This window comes from Bufo bufo, chromosome 2 (assembly GCF_905171765.1).
Source record: "Bufo bufo chromosome 2, aBufBuf1.1, whole genome shotgun sequence".
Lineage (NCBI taxonomy): Eukaryota > Metazoa > Chordata > Amphibia > Anura > Bufonidae > Bufo > Bufo bufo.
Genome location: NC_053390.1, coordinates 310,987,441 through 311,008,817, shown reverse-complemented (window position 1 = coordinate 311,008,817; position 21,377 = coordinate 310,987,441). Strand labels below are relative to the sequence as shown.

The 21,377-nt window shown below is 40.5% G+C and overlaps 1 protein-coding gene across 1 annotated transcript in view; it reads right to left on the bottom strand.

The window, feature by feature from the left end:
* The window catches only part of ROR2 (receptor tyrosine kinase like orphan receptor 2), a 160,133-nt gene that overhangs the window by 11,225 nt on the left and 127,531 nt on the right, over nucleotides 1-21,377 (bottom strand). Inside the window, exons 3-4 of the mRNA XM_040416940.1 lie at nucleotides 19,304-19,591; nucleotides 19,058-19,088 (exon numbers count right to left, since the gene is read on the bottom strand). Coding sequence (XP_040272874.1) covers nucleotides 19,058-19,088; nucleotides 19,304-19,591 — 319 coding nt within the window. The remainder of the gene's footprint in view (nucleotides 1-19,057; nucleotides 19,089-19,303; nucleotides 19,592-21,377) is intronic.

Below are 21,377 nucleotides of genomic sequence, written 5' to 3'. Positions count from 1 at the left end.
CAAATTCTGCTTTCCCGTTAGGTGCTCTTTTGTCAAAATTGATAGTTAATTAGCTATGCATGCATTAATCCAAAATCAGCTCTTCACGTGGTTTGGAGCTTGCTGAGGCCTTGTGCTAATATGCAAATTGCCCTATTAATGAACTACATAAGGCGAATGAATGACTTATTATTCTGTGGACTTTAAGATTGAGAATATGTTCAACATAGCATCCCAATAAATGAAGTGTGGTGTTCTGAAACAAACCATATTCCTAAAATACATCTCTTCTGGGCGGCCTCAACATTGGGGTATATCAGAACGTCTCATGAGATTTCAGCAAATGATTCCTTTAGGTATCATAGAATCAATCACTGTGAACAATGAATCACATTTTCTAAGGACAACCATGACTACAGGGGTGACTATAATTTTATATACATGTCCCTCTATAAGAAATGATGATATGTGAGGGCATGGCATAGGGACATGGACATCACAGAAAGCTGTAAGAATAGTTTCAGGTGGCATATTTATTGCCAACCATGGCAAATTTCAGTACCCCATGGCTTTTGTAAGGGTTAAAATCTGCTGAATATGTTGATTTTAAAAGCAATAGGAAATAAAGTGCTACATTAATATATGGTCCCTACAATAGCAAAGTACCGTATTTTCAACCTTGTCCAGATGTATCAACAATGTGGGAGAGAGGGGACAATGTGCTACTTTTGGCGGGTTTATTCCTTCAGCTACTCATCTCAACCTTCAGAAATAACCAGATACAGCTACTGAGCCCAGCAACACATGTTTTCATAAAGAATTGAAAGGTGAAGAAGGTTATCTGTGCAGTGGTTTAATTCGATCTTAAAGGGGTTTGCCCATGAACGTTTATCGTGAGAACTGGGGTCCTTTGTGTAATGAGGCATAGTGCATGTGCTTAACCACCACCGCATTGACTTCTATAGGACTGTTGGAGATAGCCAAACACTCACCAGTTCTGTAGACAAAGAATGCAAGAGGTGGTGGTGGTCACTCATGCACACCACCACTCCATTCACATGGGTGATTTGTATGGGTCCTAGCGGTCACACCCCAGGCGATCATACGCAAATCACCTACCCTGTGTTGCTTGTGGGCCAATACTTTCACATATGGTTTTTGATGTCTGGTTTTGAGATCTCAAAACCACAGCAAAACGCATCCGTTTGCATAATACAACTGGTTGCATCAGTTCAGAACAGATCACTAAAACCATTGGATCCGGCACAATTCAGTTTCCCATGCCACACACAGCAGTTTTGTGTCCGGCATGGGAACGCAACAAACTGGAAAAGAATGCATTCTGGCGCACTCTGTTCCGGTTTGTTGAGTTTTGTCCCTACTGACAATGAATGGGGACAAAACTGAGCAGTTTTCCTCCGGTTTTGAGATCCTCCGCCGGATCTCAAAACCAGAATAGAAAATGCAGATATGAAAGTAGCGTAACTAGGCTATGTTAAATAAAAGGTTGGTGCCATTTTTACAGATAACCTGGGGCTGTATGATAACATTTTGAGGCCCCTGGATTATGTGCAGTAAAATAGCGTCTTAAAAAGACCTCAGTGAATAACCTTCCAATGACTTTCATCCACTTGCCTTCTTTAGCCCTAGGCACAGATACTGTTTTATCATGATTTTACTAGTCAATTACCAAGACGTCAGTAAATATGAAAATTAAAAATGCAACTCCCTATTGCGTCATTATGAACCCATAATGTTCATTCATAAAGTCAATGGAAAACAGCACAGGGCACATGCACAAAAATGTGTTTTCCTCTGTAAAAGTAGTGCAAAGTGAGCAGACGCGCTTTACTGGAGAATTAACTGTGCTGAAAGTGTGGTTATTTGTTAAAATGAAATATAAATGCTTTCAGCTGTTCGTAAAGGATATTGGGCTAGAGTTGGACTTGATTTCTGATTCATAGCCCCAGAGCAACATTTAAAAGTTAACAATGACTAGTAAATAAACTTCAAATGCAGAAAAAAATTGACGCTTCCCCTTCTGAAATGTAAAGCAGGCCCTTGGCTGCCCTGTAGATGAGCTCTTGGAGATGATCACAAAAACTGTGATTGGATGGCCTCACAAAAATGCAGCCTTCAACACCTATTCAATTTACTATGCAGCTGCTGTCATGAAGTGGCTTGGCGCCAGTTTTTTTTAACTCCTGTGGAAATGTCCCTACTTTGTCCACAAAACGGATAAGAATAGGACATGTGTACCTTTTAGCGGGTTGGCGGAATGGACTTACAGATGCTGTGCTATCCGCACGGTGTGCAAATAAATTGGTCCACATACGATCCGCAAAAAAAAATGCAGATTTGGATGCAGACCATAAATACGGTCGTGTGCTTGGGGCCCAGAAAGCAATACCCATTACGCTTCCATTATGTATGTCATTGAAAGACACACCCCTGTCTATTATATAAGGCCTCACAGCTGACAATACATATCAGAGCACAAACCAAGCCACAAGGAGGAAAGAACTGCATGTAGAGCTCAAAGACAGGATTGTGTGGAGGCACAGATCTGGAAAAAGGTACAACAAGATTTCTGCTGCACTGATAGTTCCCAAGAGCACAGTGGCCATATTTCTTAAATGGAAGAAGCCTAGACCTTAGTAATCAGGGGAGAAGGGCCTTGGTAAGAGAGGTGAGAGGTGACCAGGAACTCAATGGTCACTCTGGCTGAGCTTCAAACATCCTGTGTGCAGATGGGAGAAATTTCAAGAAGCACTCCACCAATCCAGGCTTTATGGCAGAGTGGCCACAAAGAAGCCTCGCCTCCCTAAAATACCCATAAAAGTTTGCAAAAAAAGCACCTAAAGGACTCAGATTGTGAGTAATAAGATACTCTGGTCTGGTTTATCTTTTTGGCCTCAATTCTAAGCATCATGTTTGGAGGAAAACAGACACTGCTAAATACCATCCCTACAGTGAAGCATGGTGGTGGAAGCATCATGCTGTGGGGGGGTGTTTTTCAGCAGATGGGACAAAGCGACTGGTAAGAGGTGGGGGAAAGCTGCTCAGAAACCATGATTCTGTATGAGGACGAGGGTTTCCAATAGGTATACCTCGTCCTCATACAGTGACGCAGATCGTTGAGTGCAAATGCAACGGTCTCCTTGAGTGAATGAGCAGCCGACTATCGGGAAGGAACGCTTCCTTCCCGACAATCGGCCGCTCAGTCGGCCCGTGTAAATCCAACTTTACTCTAAGCACACAGCATAGACAACACAGGAGTGGCTTAGGGACAACTCTTTGAATATCCTTGAGTGGCCCAACCACAGCCCTGACTTGAATCCAATGGAACATCTCTGGACTGACCTGAAAATGGCTGTTCACCGACAGTCCCCATCCAACCTGACAGAGCTTGAGATGATCTGCAGAGAAAAATGGCAGAAAATCCCCAAATCCAGGTGTAAACCTTGTGTCCTCATACCTAAGAAGACTGGCGACTGTAATCGCTATGAAAGGTGCTAAGCACAGAGTAAAGGGTCTGATTACTTATGTCAATGAAAGATTTGTGTTTGAGGTACAGGGCTGGTTCTAGCTTTGTTAGAAAGAGGTTGTCATTTATTATATGATTGCTGATTTTCATTTTTTACATTACTCATGGGATAACCTCTTTAAACCACTATCTCGCTTTACAGTTTGTAACTTGCATAACCTACAACCTTCTCGGGCATATTTTCTATACATGCATGGCTTATTTACCATTTCTCATTAGAAATTAATGATGCCATCTTTTTTTTAAACTTCATGCTTTATTACCATACTAGACCTGCATATAAAACCCTCTGTAATATCGATAATTGTACAAAATGCTTCTGCTTTGTTATGGTTTAAAAACCAATAAAAAATAGCATTGAAAAGAATCAGCTAGAGGCCCATACTAGTGCACAGTAGAGCTTTCTCATATTGCCGCTATCAAAGTGATTTTGCAGTTTGATTTAAACTGAATTTAAAAAAGAAACAGATCTGCTCACATGCTGTGTGATATTCTGTGGCTCTTTATGTAACTATGGAAATGCACATAGTAATCTGATCATGTTATAATGCTGGATTTCATTACATATTGACTTTGCATTCACTAAGCTTTGCAAATGCAGACCAGACATTTTCTTGGTGCAGAACATGTTATTATGAAGATATATCGAAAAATGAAATAGTAATAAATCCTACTCTTTGTGCATAAAGTGAGCTTCTGGGTCGTATTTCTACATCAAAACAGCTAAGAGACAAGGAATACACTTAACTTTATTTTATACATGGGATTTATCGGCTGTTTTTATTAATATTATGACATGTGTATCAGTTCCAGAACTTTATATAAAAATGAATTCCGCATATTAAAATGTTGGAATTATATCAATACTATCAGCTTGCACCAGAGGTGGGCGCTACAGATTGATGGGATGATCTACCCAATATCAATAAATACTTCCCTACTACTGTAGGATCTTGTTAAACAGTATCTGGGAGCAGGAGTATTTAGATGGAGCATGATACAACTCCATACCAGACCAGTTCAGTAAGAATTAAAGAGGACCTGCCACCTTTCCTGACATGTCTGTTTGAGTAACTACCTGCATTCCCCCTTGTAGTAACAATTTTGGAGCATCCATTCTTTTGATTCTATCTTGTGACATTTCTTTATTATTCCTGCTAGACCTTATGAATGAATTACTAGCAGTTTGCAATAAAAATACAGCTGGGTGTTACTAGTTGAGGGTGTGCCCTTGCACAATCCGACACTATCCAATCAGTGCTGCCAATGTTAGACTGGGCAGGGACACACCTCCAACTGGTAACATCCAGCTGGACCTTCATTGCCATTTATGCATTAACTTTTACATGGAATAATAAATGAACGGTACAACATAGAGTCATAAGAATAGATGCCCCAGAACTGTTATTACATGGGGAATGCAAGTAGTTGCTAAAACAGACACGTCAGGGCCATTGCCATATATTCTGTATAGCAGATAATCTCTGATGCCCATGATTGAGCTCATGGTTAGGTCATCATTTGTCTGCAGTAGACTGAATTATACCAGTAGGCTTTTATATAAATTACTTCCATTATTGTATTATGTTAAATGAATGATTATATACTGTAAGGCCATGCATGGAATATTGATAAAATGCAATAGCTTCTGAGGTATACCCAGGTATATTTCCTTCCTAGTTACACACAAAACTCTATTAAACATCCGCATTAAAGCATATGAGCTGAAATAGAAGTGCAATCTATAAGATAATGCTGATAAAGGCTCCTTTAAGTCACGGCCATAACTGGAAAATTCCTAACAGCAGTCCTATTTAGTCCAATATTTTACAGAATACTTTTTACTTAAATATTTGGAAACAAAACAACAACATGTCATACGATATTGCTCGTATTCACTTTGTTTCCCTATAGCCATGTTGCAGTTATTGTCTTCGGGGTGAAATCCGTAATGCTAAAACCATTTTGCTATGGTATGCGAAAGGTCAGAAATACAAGGTCGTCTTGCATGATGTTCTGCTGAGCTGGTAATTGGAAACAGTTGTTTGGTCCTTTGCACGTATTGAAGAAAAGGTTAAATAATACTTTAGTATTTTAATAGTTCATATATGCTAGGATTATCAAATGACAACTGGTATTAATTAAAGTGGAAGACTCTGGATAGAATAATCTTGTAGAAACAAAAATGTGAAGTGAATTGTGCCCATACTGTTTCCTAGTTTAACATAAAATAAATACCCAGTCTACAATGCCTTCTTTTGTTGGCTAGCATTCACCCACCTATGCTCCTCAGGGGACATATCACTATTACAGGCAATCGAACTAGTGGGTAAAATAAACGCTGATGGGCAGGTTGGCACAGAATAGTAGATGTATCAGGACTTAAAAGGGTTGGCCACTTTCTGGCTACTGTTGACCTATATGTATGTAGAATTACTATATGCCACTTACTAATATAGCCTTTGTTGAAGTTCTGTGCCATTTTCTATATTTCATAAGGTATGTAACTTTGTTGGCAAAGTCTTTTGTGCTGACCAGACAGAGATCCTGTCCACAAAATGGCTGCTGATGGAGGGTCATGTGACCATGCAAACCACCAAGCCTCCTCCATTCAAATACCCTGCACCTGCCATCTGCTCTTGCACTATTCGGAGTTTAGTACACACGCAGGGTGTTTGAATGGAGGAGGCTCTGGTCACATGACCCTCCATCAGCCGCCATCTTATGGACAAGACCTCTATGCAGACAGTATAGAAGATTTTCCCAACAAGGGGACATGGTTTATGAAATCTAGCCAACGGCACAATATCAAGAAAGGCTGTATTAGTAAGTGCTATATAGTCATCTTACATTCACGTCGGTCACAATTAGCCAAAAAGTGACCAACCCCTTTAACTAAGCAGTTTTTATTAAAAAATTCATATTTGATATATAAAAGTTTGGATGGCACCATAGGTTATAGTTGGCAGAACCAAAGTATGATTACTCCACCACGTGGTGCTCGATATTAATCTAATATGTCTAACTCTACAGGTGAAAATGTACAATCAATAGTAGTTGATACAAGGCTATTTTATTTGTTCAAGTCTGAATTGCATTAAAGAATTTGTCTCACGTCAGCAAATTGCATTTATTAAGTAGAGGAATTTAATACAAGCCACTTAGGGCTCTTTCACACCTGCGTTCTTGTCTTCCGGCATAGAGTTCCGTCGTCGGGGCTCTATGCCGGAAGAATCCTGATCAGGATTATCCTAATGCATTCTGAATGGAGAGAAATCCGTTCAGGATGCATCAGGATGTCTTCAGTTCCGGAACGGAACGTTTTTTGGCCGGAGAAAATACCGCAGCATGCTGCGCTTTTTGCTCCGGCCAAAAATCCGGAACACTTGCCGCAAGGCCGGATCCGGAATTAATGCCCATTGAAAGGCATTGATCCGGATCCGGCCTTAAGCTAAACGTCGTTTCGGCGCATTGCCGGAGCCGACATTTAGCTTTTTCTGAATGGTTACCATGGCTGCCGGGACGCTAAAGTCCTGGCAGCCATGGTAAAGTGTAGTGGGGAGCGGGGAGCAGTGTACTTACCGTCCGTGCGGCTCCCCGGGCGCTCCAGAGTGACGTCAGGGCGCCCCAAGCGCATGGATCATGTGATCACATGGATCACGTCATCCATGCGCATGGGGCGCTCTGACGTCATTCTGGAGCGCCCCGGGAGCCGCACGGACTGTAAGTATACTGCTCCCCCGCTCCCTGCTCCTACTATGGCAACCAGGACTTTAATAGCGTCCTGGGTGCCATAGTAACACTGAAAGCATTTGGAATACGGTTCCGTCTTCAAATGCTTTCAGTACACTTGCGTTTTTCCGGATCCGGAGTGTAATTCCGGCAAGTGGAGTACACGCCGGATCCGGACAACGCAAGTGTGAAAGAGGCCTTAAAGAGGACCTTTCACTAGAATAAAAAATGTAAACTAAGCATACAGACATGGAGAGCGGCGCCCAGGGATCTCCACCCAGTTGAACTGAACATATAAAGATACCGGAGCCTACACCGGGAGAACGGAGCGGCGACCAGGGATAATAGTAAGTGCAGGGAGATCCCTGGGCGCCGCTCTCCATGTCTGTATGCTTAGTTTAGATTTTTCATTCTAGTGAAAGGTCCTCTTTAACTAATGTACTGCGATTATCCATATTGCTTCCTTTGCTGGCTTGATTCATTTTTCCATCACATTATTCACCGCTCGTTTCCATGGTTACGACCACCCTGCAATCCATCAGCGGTGGACGTGCTAGCACACTATAGGATAAAGCACCAGCCTCTCTGGTGGTCGGGACTGTGGGAGGCTGGTGCTTTTTCCTTTAGTGGGCAAGCACGACCACCGCTGATGGATTGCAGGGTGGTCGTAACCATGGAAACGAGCGGTGTATAATGTGATGGAAAAATGAATCCAGCCAGCAAAGGAAGCAATATGGACAATCACGAAACATTAGTAAGTGGCTTGTATTAACTTTCTTCACATAATAAATGATAAATTACATAATAAATGTCATGCCTTTACATATGAATTTGGCATGACAATGAATTTGGAAGGACTTACATATCCCATCATATTAAAAATAACTTTAAAAGAGACTGTGTGGATGAAATATAACTCAGACAAATGAATGGCTTGGGAATAATAGAACAATGCTTGCAGTTTACATAATTTGCGTGGTTTAAACAGGCACAATAACTGGAATGTATACTTAGGTCCACGATGCAAAGTCAGGCGTGCTATTCTTAATAAAAGCAGCCCTTTCCCAGGGAAACGACAATAAAAAATGGATTCTGCTAACATATTGGTGCCGTTCTATCGCTATCAGTTGTTCTGTTCGTACATGCTGTGATTCCTTTTAACATGACACTGACCCCAAAAAGAATATGTTGTCAGTGTATTAGCTGGAGGAAAATATTTGCATTAGTGAACTATATGCCAAACTGAATATTACTGACACAAATATTAATTCAGAAGCCATGTTAAAAAGGCAGTATATTCTGTGACTAGTTCACGCATGTCTTCCGCCCCATTCGGTATTCATTTCCAGTGTGATATTATATGGTGATTTCCTGCAGATGTTTTTAACCTTTTTTTTTTTTAATATCTACAAATAAAAATGTATTTTCTCAACTTATTTTACAATTGACATTCCAATAACAGTCTATAGATGTTGGGATAGGGAATACCAATTATCTGGGATGGCAAATCTTTTGGGGGGGGGGGGGGGGGAGGCGGACATTCAACAGGAAATGTATTTCTGTGCTTTTTTTTCTGGTAAACTCTTGTTTCTCTCAACAGTAACCCCCATTGTGGTTTTGCCAGGCCATACAGACATTAAATTATCAGCAGACCTTTGCAATGTTAAAAGAATCTGCAAATACTGTCTCACATCCACGATGATGAATCATGAAGGTATGGAAATATCCAATATTTCATATAATTACATACTAGACTGATTAGCATGTATGAGCAAATACAAGGGGCAAGAAGCAACCAACAGATATCCTGTGAATACAGTTGAAACCAGAAGTTTACATACACTATATAAAAAGACACATATACATGTTTTTCAGATAAATAATTTCAGAACTTTTTCCACCTTTAATGTGAGCTATAAACTGTACAACTCAATTGAAAAACAAACTGAAATCTTTTAGGTAGAGGGAAGAAAAAATATAAAAATAAACTAATATGGTTGCATAAGTGTGCACACCCATTTTTTATTTTTTTTGGAGTATTGGATTGTGGTGATTAATATCACCTTGGTGACCCTATTTCAACTTTTCACAGTGTATTCAATTACCCCTTAATTCCACATTTTTGTTCCCTGTACTGCCTACTTTTACCTGTGCTTAAAATAGGGTTGCTAGGCATGGTCCGTCTATCTGTTGAAGGATGGAGCACGCAGCGTGCAGGCTCACATTACTGACAGCCAGGGACTGTAAGTAAATGATTAAAGCCAGGTCCTCCCCAGCAGCTGATAACAGTGCCTGGGCTGTGTGCACTTCTCCCTGTCCCTGCGCTTGGCAGACGCTCCCTCACTCAGCAGAGCTGGAGAATGCAGAGTTATAGCAGCGCAGACCAGGGAAGGGAGATCTGCCATCTGCTCAGTGTATAAATGAAAGCAACATGTGGTAAGAGGACCCCTTTGTGCTGCCGGAGATTAACCCTTTAGGGGGGAGGGCTTTGGTTACTGACACTTTTGGGGGGCTATTGTTATTGGCTAGTGAGGGCAGGCGGGATTAGCCTCAGGGTGAGGGCAGTGGCGGTCATCTTAACTGAATAGTGAAATTGCAGTTTTATGCAGACTGGTTGCTAAGGGCTGAATCTTATTAATTATTGGGGTAAGGCCTCTTTCACACTTGCGTTGTCCGGATCCGTCGTGCACTCCATTTGCCGGAGGTGCCCGCCGGATCCGTAACACCGAAAGTGAACTGAAAGCATTTGAAGACGGATCCGTCTCCAAAATGCGTTCAGTGTTACTATGGCACCCAGGACGCTATTAAAGTCCTGGCTGCCATAGTAGTAGTGGGGAGCGGGGGAGCAGTATACTTACCGTCCGTGCGGCTCCCGGGGCGCTCCAGAATGACGTCAGAGCGCCCCATGCGCATGGATGACGTGAGCCATGCGACACGTCATCCATGCGCGTGGGGCGCCCTGACGCCCCGGGAGCCGCACGGACGGTAAGTATACTGCTCCCCCGCTCCCCACTACACTTTACCATGGCAAACAGGACTTTAGCGTCCTGGCAGCCATGGTAACCATTCAGAAAAAGCTAAACGTTGAATCCGGTAATGCGCCGAAACGACGTTTAGCTTAAGGCCTTTCAATGGGCATTAATTCCGGATCCGGCCTTGCGGCAAGTGTTCAGGATTTTTGACCGGAGCAAAAAGCGCAGCATGCTGCGGTATTTTCTCCGGCCAAAAGACGTTCCGGTCCTGAACTGAAGACATCCTGATGCATCCTGAACGTATTTATCTCCATTCAGAATGCATGGGGATAATCCTGATCAGGATTCTTCCGGCATAGAGCCCCGACGACGGAACTCTATGCCGGAACAGAACAACGCAAGTGTGAAAGAGCCCTAAGTCAGTCTAATAGTAACTCATTCTGGAATATCATGTTATTAGTAACTACATATATGAAAATTTAAATTAGGGTCTAAATGTGACAGTTATTCTTTAAACTAATACTTTGTTGAAGCACCTTTTGATTTTATTACAGCACTTGGTCTTTTTGGGTATGAGTCTATCAGCATGGCACATTTTCACTTGGCTAGATTTGCCCACTCTTCTTTGCAAAAACTCTCCAAATCTGTCAGATTGCGAGGGCATCTCCTGTGCACAGCCCTCTTTAGATCACCCCACAGATTTTCAATCTAATTCAGGTCTGGGCTCTGGTTGGGCCATTCCAAAACTTTAATCTTCTTCTGGTGAAGCCATTCCTTTGATTTGGATGTATGCTTTGGGTCACTGCCATGCTGAAAGATGAAGTTCCTCTTCATGTTCAGCTTTCTAGCAAAAGCCTGAAGGCTTGGTGCCAATATTGACCGGTATTTGGAACTGTTCATAATTCCCTCTAGCTTAACTAAGGCCCCAGTTCCAGCTGAAGAAAAACAACCCCAAAGCATGATGCTGCCACCACCATGCTTCACTGTGGGTATGGTATTTTTTTGGTGATGTGCAGTGTTGTTTTTGGGCCAAACATATCTTTTGGAATTATGGCCAAAAAGTTCAACCTTGGTTTCATCAGACCATAACACCTTTTCCCACGTGCTTTTGGGAGACTTCAGATTTGTTTTTGCAAAATGTAGCCTGGCTTGGATGTTTTTCTTCGTAAGAAAAGGCTTTCGTCTTGCCACTCTAACCCATAGCCCAGACATATGAATAATACGGGAGATTGTTGTCACATGTACCACACAGCCAGTACTTGCCAGATATTCCTGCAGCTCCTTTAATGTTGCTGTAGGCCTCTTGGTAGCCTCCCAGACCAGTTTTCTTCTCGTCTTTTCATCAATTTTGGAGGGACGTCCAGTTCTTGGTAATGTCACTGCCAGCTGAACTTTATTTGGGGTTAATCAGAGGCACTAAATGATGGCAGGTGTATGCTGACTCCTATTCTACATGATTTTGAATGTGATTGCTTAATTCTGAACACAGCTACATCCCCAATTATAAGAGGGTGTGCACACTTATGCAACCACATTATTTTAGTTTTGTTTTTTTGTTTTCCTACCTCCACCTAAAAGATTTCAGTTTGTTTTTCAATTGAGTGGTACAGTTTATAGGTCACATTAAAGGTGGAAAAAGTTCTGAAATGATTCATCTTTGTCTCATTTTTTTACAGCACAGAAACATGACATTTTAACAGGGGTGTGTAGACTTTTTATATCCACTGTACATTTCATTAATAATTGGTAACATTGCCCTTAGGCCTCATGCACATGGCCGTGTTCCGCGGCCGAGAGCGGTCCGTGGTAACCCGGCCGGGATTCTTTCTGACAGCAGGAGCGCACGGCGTCATTGGTTGCTATGACGCCGTGCGCTTCATGCCGCCGCTGCTGTACAGTGATACACTCGTATAGATCATACGAGTGTATCACTATACAGCAGCAGCGGCATGAAGCGCACGGCGTCATGGCAACCAATGACGCCGTGCGCTCCTGCTGTCAGAAGGAATCCCGGCCGGGTTACCATGGACCGCTCTCGGCTGCGGAACACGGCCGTGTGCATGAGGCCTTAAACTGTATGACTTGGGTCAAACGTTTTGGATATCCTTCCACAATAGTTGGTCGGAATTTGGGCCCAATCCTCCTGACAAAACTGGTGTAACTGAGCCATGTTTGTTGGTCGCCTTGCTCACCTTTTCAGCTTTGCCCATAAATTTTCAATAGGACTGAGATCAGGGCTTTGTGATGGCCATTGGAAGACCCATGTCCGCCCAAGCTTTAACTTTCCACATAATCTTCTTTCCTCTCGATGCCATCTATTTTGTGAAGTGCACCAGTCCTTCCTGCAGCGAAACCACCCCACAACATGATGCTGCCACCCCCGTGCTGCACAGTTGGGATGGTGTTCTTAGGCTTCCAAGAGTCTCCCTTTTTCCTCCAAACATAACCATGGTCATTATGGCCAAAAAGCAAAATTTTTGTTTCATCAGACCACAGGACATGTCTCCAAAAATGTAGGTCTTTGTTCCTGTGTGCATTTGCAAACATTAATCTGGCTTTTTTATGTTTATTTTGGAGTAATGGCTTCTTGCTGGCAGAGTGGCCTTTCAGCCCATGTTGATACAGTACTCGTTTCACTGTGGATATTGACAAACTCTTACCAGCTTCCGCCATCATCTTCACAAGTTCTTTTGCTTTTGTTCTTGGGTTGATATGCACATGTCGGACCAAAGCATGTTCATCTCTGGGACACAGAACCTGTCTCCTTCCTGAGTGGTATGATGGCTGGACATTCCCATCTTGTTTGTACAGATGAACGAGGCACCTTCGGGTATCTTGAAATTGCACCCAAGGTTGAGCCAGACTTGTGCAAGTCCACAATTCTCTTCCTGATATCTTGGCTTATTTCTTTAGACTTTCCCATGATGCTACACAAAGAAGCAGTGTGTTTCAGGTGTGCATTTAAATCCATCCACAGGTGTGTCTCTAATTAACTCATATGTTGCCAACAAACCCAACAGAAGCTTCTAAACACATGGCATCATCATATGGGGAGTCCAGATTGTTTAAAGGCATAGTAATCTTAGTGTATGTAAACTTTTGACATTGCAGAAAGTAATAAAAAAGCCTTAAAACATTCTCTCATTATTCTGGTATTTGGCAAATAATAATAATTATGGTAATTCTAACTGACCAAAAACAGAAAAGGTTTATTCTGATTTCATGTCAGATATTGAGAAAAAGTATATGTAAACTTCTGGTTTCAATTGTACATATAACATCTAGTTCTACTAAAAACTACTAAAATGCACAGTAAGGCTACTTTCACATATGCGTAAAAGTGAAAGTAACCTAATAAAAACCAAATGAACACAAAAAATGCAGCACATGAAAGTGTAGAATATGAATTTATGGAATTGGAGACTTTATCTATTTTAATAAAAAAAACTCCCTGACCAGTTGAATACATCATATTCAATATGGATTATCATATATTTATATGGAATACAGACCCAACACTATTAGAAATTGTGCATAGATCTATGCATACCATACGCAAACACTATACGACCAGAAAACAAATTATATATTTTTATTGTAACACATGTCATGACATTAATGATATGTATACCATTCTGATTTATGTATACGATATTGATTAAAACTATCATTTTATTGTATTACAAATTTGTTCTTTGAACCTGAAAAATTTGAATAAAAAAAGAATTTAAACAGAAAACAAATTAAGTGAATAAAGTGGTAAAAGGGCAAATTCTTTCTTCCTAAATGAAATTAAGATTTCTGAGGCTTAAAATTCTGTGGGGGAAAAAATGATTTGTTTTAAATGCTTTTCCTCTGAACCTGCCAAAGCAGGCATGAAAGACTACTACAATCCTTCCTAAAACTAACAGACATTACTGAAAGTTCCATCAAAGAAAAAACTTACAGGCCATAACATTTTTCTGGATCCAAATAGGCACAGATGAGGTCAAAAACAGCTGAAGAAAAATGTTTTAACGGGGTCTTTTACTTGCAATTACTTAATACAATTTGTATCTAAAATTGGAAAGCATTTATCGGCATCCCCGATGCTCAAGGCCATGCAGCAATGTCTTGAGAATTAACAGCCCACAGGTGGCAGAGAATTTCATACACATTCATTCTACACAAACTAAGCTCATGCACATTATCATAGCCATAGGCAGTCTTGTAGATGAGCTCATCATTTTTGGGGTGAAGTACAAGTCACAGTAATTTTAGACTCATTTACTCATATACTATAAAAGTATAAGCTGACCATGTCTATTGCCAATGAAAAAATACTGGACTTTTCAATACAGTGAAATCAAGGTATTTTAATGCATACATAAAACGAGGTATACCAATGCATACTACCAAAATGTGCACAAAACAAGGTGTGCCAAAGTGTGTGCAAAACAAGGTATACTAACGCATACCATCCAAATGTGTATCATAAGGACACTCTTTTGGCATAAATCAAGGCAATTATGCCTTATAGACCACGCACACCATCTTGCTTTACATGAGCATATTTTAGCTACTTTTTACCTGCCTTTTTGTTTGGTAATGGATCCCAACAGGGGGAAATAGCAAAATGTGTCCTATACTGAAAAGTAAAGCAGGCAGATAGTCTATTATATTAGAAAACATGCTCACGATAGAATTCAAATAATGTACATAACATATTGTACAACCCTATAAACAAAATAGCCACTGACCTCCATAGCCCACTCATGCTACAAGCTCACTACTAAAGGGGTTTTCCAGGGTCGGAAAGGTTTTAAAAAGGCCAGAATGGGTTAAAAATAAAAATCATTAATTCCCCACTGCTGCCATTCCAGTGCTATCCGGTCTCTGCTGCTCTCCACTTCCTGGCCCTGACGAGCAAAAGGGTAACAATGTTTTGAACTTTTGACTTTCAGGCTCCATATCTCACCATCCACTACAGCTTCGAACGTAACACTACCATCATTTTATAGACAATCATCTTGCCTATCTCATACATAAATTGGACTTGCAACTATGTAGCATATGATTAGTTATGCAGATTCTTGTCATATAACTGCATTGTTACTGTTTTGCTCCTGGTGGTGGAACAATCTTTTTCTTCTTGTATACTACAAATTACAACCTGTTCTCATCTGCCCTAATAGCTCAGTGTGTTATTAGGTTGATTCCCAAGCGAAAGGTCACTTGTTTGAATTCAGGAGCAGCCATGAAGATTTCCCAAGAAGAGAGAAACAGCATCATCCAGCTCATCGATAGCAGTATCACAGCCAAGAAAATTGCCAAACTGCACCATATGAGTGCCATGACACTTGGAAGAATACAAAATTAAATCTGTTCGTCCATTCTAAACTCAAGAGGTGGACGTCCAGGAAAAATATCGGAGTCAACAAGTTGGCTCATCACAAGGTCTATCAGTTCTGGCAGGACAAACACAGTAGTGGAAGTGGCTTGTATGCTTCGTAATAGTGAGTTCACAGATGTCCATGCAAGCACCGTGCGAGAGACCTGGGAACAGATTTCTGTTGAGATATGCTTGAATCTGATCGAGAGCATGCCCAGACGGATTCAAGCAGTGTTGAAAGCAAAAGGTGGGTTAACAAAATAATAAAAATTCAAATTTTGAATTTTAGGAGCAAAACAGTAAAAATGCAGTCACATGACAAGAATCTGCATAACTAATCATATGCTAAATAGTTGCAAGTCCAATTTATGTATGAGGTAGCCAAGATGATTGTCTATAAAATGATAGTAGTCACACGTTAAAAACTGTAGTTGATGGTGAGATATGGAACCTAAAAGCCAAAAGTTTAAAACACTGTTACCATTTTGCTCATCAGTGTACAAATGCCTGCTTAGCCAATCACTAGCCACAGTGGTGACCTGCCTCAGCCAGTAATAGCCTGAGCAGGAAATTCCTGTGCGTTGAGCCAGCACCAGGAAGTAGAGAAGCGCCAATGGGAGCAGCAACGCAACGGTAAGGGTAATTGAGGGTAATTATTCCCTTATTTTAACCCCTTCTGGCCCTGTTCAAAATATTTTTCTCCCCTCAGCAAACCCTTTTATACCGCACAATTTTAGCAGTGACTATAGTCCATGATATTTCCCATGACAGTCTGGTGAAATGTAACTACCTTTTTATAGCATATATTAATGTGTAAGGCACTTTGCAGATCGAGTCAAGTTACAAGTCTGCAGAAGCAATGTTAAAGTATAGACCGTGTAGCAGAAGGTGGATTTACACCTCTGAAAAGAATTCTGTAGATACACCAACAAAATCTAATTGGAGACATTTTATTACCTCCCTGCCAAAAGGCAGAATGTGAATGAATATCATTAATACTTTTCAGTCTAGTTAAAGAGAATTCACAAAAGTGTGATTAACACTAATCTGCAAGAGAAGTTCAATCTCCCTTTTTATGATGAAACTTGATAGTAACAGACAGGTATTAACTGTGCAGAAATCTTGGGCCCACCTCAGTATCTCTCCAGACCACACAAATCAGGCTAATACATCTCAAGTAGACATGTACAGCTGACTGTAGCAAAGCTAAAGTAAAGTGTTCTATTTCAGTTACTCTAAATATTCTTAACCTTCAGACCGTAATAAAGATAAAGATGATCTTTCTGTATGGTTAGTAATAGTGGCCAATAATCCCAATAACGTTCTCAAATATAAATTATTCAGCTCAAATCCCTTTTAGGTTGAAAACAGCACTATTAAGGCAATTGACATTCTTGAGAGCATTAGACATTAGTGGCATTCCCAACCATTTGCTTCTTAGCAATTAATCCGCATGCTTATAGTTTCACTCAAACTACTAGATTACTTCCCCTTTGGCAAATATCCACTTCACTCTTATTGTTGCGTTGGTTAGCACCACTTGAGTTCATAAATTATTTCAATTGTTGACTCTTCCAGAGTTTTTAAGTTTCACAAACATTTTGGATTGACTATATTAGAGGTAGTAGATAAATAAAAAAACAATATAAAGTGTGTATTCACGTTTTTTTTCCCTCTTCCTAGCTGCAGTCCTGAATTAAGGAGTAGGTCCTATTTTCCTCCAAGTTCCAATAAAAAGAAATAAAAGTTCAGGTCCGCGCTATTCACCACACCGTAGACACGTGAACGTAGAAATCTAACATCCAAATTCAAAAATATAACATCCAAAAAAAACACTTTTATTGTACTCACAAACGCAGGCTTGTATTCAGCATATCAATTACAGATAAAACCCCCGACCCGGGTTTCGCCTCTTGCTTCCTCAGGGGCCCCTGAGGAAGCAAGAGGCGAAACCCGGGTCGGGCGTTTTATCTGTAATTGATATGCTGAATACAAGCATGCGTTTGTGAGTACAATAAAAGTGTTTTTTTTCCGATACACTTGGGGTATTGCACAATATGTTTTATCTTTATATAAGGATGCCTTGGTGACTGGAGATTACCGGTTGGAATCTGTGACGAGGTTGCTGGGAAAACGCCGAATTTGGATGTTATATTTCTACGTTCACGTGTCTACGGTGTGGTGAATAGCGCAGACCTGAACTTTATTTATTTTTAGTAGATAAATTAAGTCTACACGCCATCTAACAGGGTGAATTTTAAAATTTTTATTGAAATGTAAAAATTAACTTAGGCCCTGTCCAAGTTTTGGTTATTAGGTTGTTCTTCTTAACAGTTGTATGTGGAGCTATCAATACATAAGGACATCTTTAAATTTGTTGTTACTAAAGAGACTGTATAACTGGGCAACGAGAAGAGAAGGACCACTGCACAAATATGAGTTATGGATCTAATGGTGCCCATACACCTTCAATAGCCGTCAGGTGACAGGTGTTTTCAATGAGTAGGGAGGAAAAAGCTGCTGCCAGACAACTCTCCCAAGAGAATAAAAGGATTGGGAAATAAAATTCAAACCACCCAATCACCCTCCCCCATCCCAACTTCTTCTGTTAGAGGTGTGTTGGGTGCATCAACGTATATCAGATTGGTGGGTTTGGCCAACAATAGCCTAATGTGCATGGGTTTAATTAGATTTATTTACTCTGAAGAGCATTAAAGGGAGTCTGTCACCATGAAATTCACTGTCAAACCATGCACGGTGCCTTGTAGGGCTAGATCAGCTGAATGTAGTGATATCTTTCACTTAGTGATCCGTTGCCTCATTCTGCAGAAAATTTTACTTTTAATCCATATGCAAATGAGCAGTTAAGTGCACCGAGGGCGGTTCCAACCCACTGTGTGTCTCCTTGCTCCTACTGCTTCCTCTGCCAGCCCATTCCTTTTCACAGTGCCAGGTTCCTTCGTCGTCATCTCACCTGGCCCTGTAAATCAGGAAGGAGATGGAGGGGCTGGTAGAGGAAGCACTATCTGATCTCAACTGTGTCAACTTAAGTAGCTACCAAAGTGTCAGGCACTTCTGGCAAACCAGTTGTGGGGAGCTTATACTGGATACAGAGAAGTAACAAAATATGGAAGAAGAACAATCTTCTATATGCAGAAGTAAGAATAACATGACAAAAGTCTTTCCTGGCTAGAAAAGTATTATGAATAATTCATATGTTCACTTTAATCCAAAGTTCTACAGACTGGGTACTAAGTAAAAGAAATTACTTGCACACAGTAAATGTTTTTAACTTCAGCCATTACATGGGCCCATGTATACTTGTGTCTGGTTTATTACAGTTCATGTAGACTAAATCCAATATAGATGAACAATCGCCTGCATTAATTTCCAGTTGATTTTAATCCTATAGTAAAATATTCAAAATAAAATTGACAGCGTAAAAATAGCACTTACTGGATGTTGGGGTTCGGGCTGTGCGTTGGACCTGTTTAAGCAAACAGAAAATTGAAATGTTTTATTCAAGATGAACAACAATATGCAACAAAAAGTTCAAAGTCTAGGCCTGCAAAACAAAGTTCACATATATTATGGAACATGTTTTACTGGTTTATTGGTGCTATCCAAAAGATTTTTCAGATGTTTCCGCAAGTTTTGCTGCACAGTGAGTATTTCAAGCCAAAACCCATTTCACAAACTTACCAAGCCTCACAAAAAGAACACCCGTTGCTGTAATAGTCTTTATCCCATTGGTGGCGACGCACTGATAGTAGCCTGTGTCTGTGGTGTCAAGGTCTTGAATCCTTAGCCGTGAACCATAGTCTGTTTTTCTTATGGTGATTCTCTTGGGTTCCTGCACCACTGGAGCATCATTCTTCAGCCACTTGACATTTGGCAGTGGATTTCCTGCTACTTTGCAATGAAGGGTGGCTGCTTGACCCTGTACAATGGTAATGTTGTTTACAGGTTCCAGAAACGTCAGAAAGTGTCCTGCAGGGAAGAAGAGATACGATCATAATGGTGCTATTCATTTGGAAAAATTAAATAAAATGAAAGAATGAATTTATTTCTAATAGAATCTAACTTTTGAGCCCATCAAGCAAAAATAATATGTACGTTTTATGTTCTGCCAAATTTCTGCTCACATCAAGTCTCGGGTATAGGAAGTAAGTGGAAAACTTGTGTAATGGATAGAGGATGGTGTAATCATCTTTTGCAAAGTGTCTTGAATTCTTTCAACCTCGGGAGATTGTAAACTATTCAACACATCAATCATAGTCATGTTTCCTTCTTCTCAATACCTAGGAGGACAAGTGCCTTGTACATAAAATATGTGTATCATTGTGAGCCTTAGTGTGTGTGTGTATACATGAGAATGTATAAGGGAGGTGAAAGGGAGCACACTGAGTGCTAACACAGATGTGTCTGGCATGGGACATTACCAGCTGGAAAGAGCAATTATTCGCTTGTTACAGATTCAACAGCAGAACAAAAACATGGTCCCATTCCTAACAAACTCAGGAAACTTCAAAGTCTTGGGAATTTGGTCATGTAGGTTTTGCCACTTTCTAAGAATAAATTACAAGCTGTATAAATAAGTTTAGAGCAGAATGCTTATGTAACTAACAAGTTTTGCCTCCATAATTGACCATTTTAAAGTAATGTCCATGCGTCAATAAGTCTACAGTAGCTGCAAATATTTATCCTGTAATAACAAATTACAGCCTTTTAATTGTGGACTACAACATCCAGTAACATACACATGTACTACCTCGTGGGAATACCAGAACTGGTACTAATAGATTAGAAGAATGTGTATTTTATAGCCAGGTGGACATCTGAGGATCCTAGATAATGACCCTTACCTATATGTGCTTTATGCTAAATACACTAATAAGACAAAACATACACTAATGACACAAAAAATACACAAAAAAACTCTGGGTCATGCCTTAAAACATTTTTACAAAGGAATGAGATGTACTCTTGAAAGACTGTAACATTTGAAGCATTACTGGACATACTATAAAGAACACCACGAAGATCTCAAACTGTCACCTGTTATTATAGTTGGAAAGATAAAATGGTGCCAGTCACATATATTGTCAAATAACAGTCCAGAAAATTAGGCATTTTTACAGGGTTTAATTAATAAAAACTAACAAACATTAGAGCTTCAGGATGGCAAAAAATTTTGATTTAGACTGTGTCAACCGTTTCACATTTCACTGTGTAATCTAGTGTCTTTTCATGACAAGAACGACCATGAGAGATGATGACTAAAAGCAGATATCTGTGGAAAAGTTGATCTGCCACGTTGAATTTTTGGGACGGATGATCTCTAACGAGTGTTTGTACGTTTCCTTCCCGACAATCACCTGCAGAATCTGGCTGTGTAATACAGCCTTAAAGGGCCTTAAGTCATTCATGCCAAATCACAGATCTGTTTCCCATCAATAGAAGAGCAGGCAGGCCACAGTTGGGCATTAACCTGATTGTCTTGAGCAGTGCATTCCAGAAAGCTGGTGCAGCAAGAGAGAAGTCTTGAAGATGGGTGTTAGAGGTTCGAATTATGGAGGCTCTTAATCTTAGATCCTTAGTGGAGAGCACCAGTAGGGTGGTAGACAGAAGGATATGTAAGAAGCTACGTAGCGAGGATATATAGTGGGGATATGTAGGGAAGATATGTATGCAAATACAGCATCTCCTCTGCCTTATGATAGGTAATTATTGGGAATAAAAGGTTCCAGAGAATTGTCTGTTCAATCGGTCCATG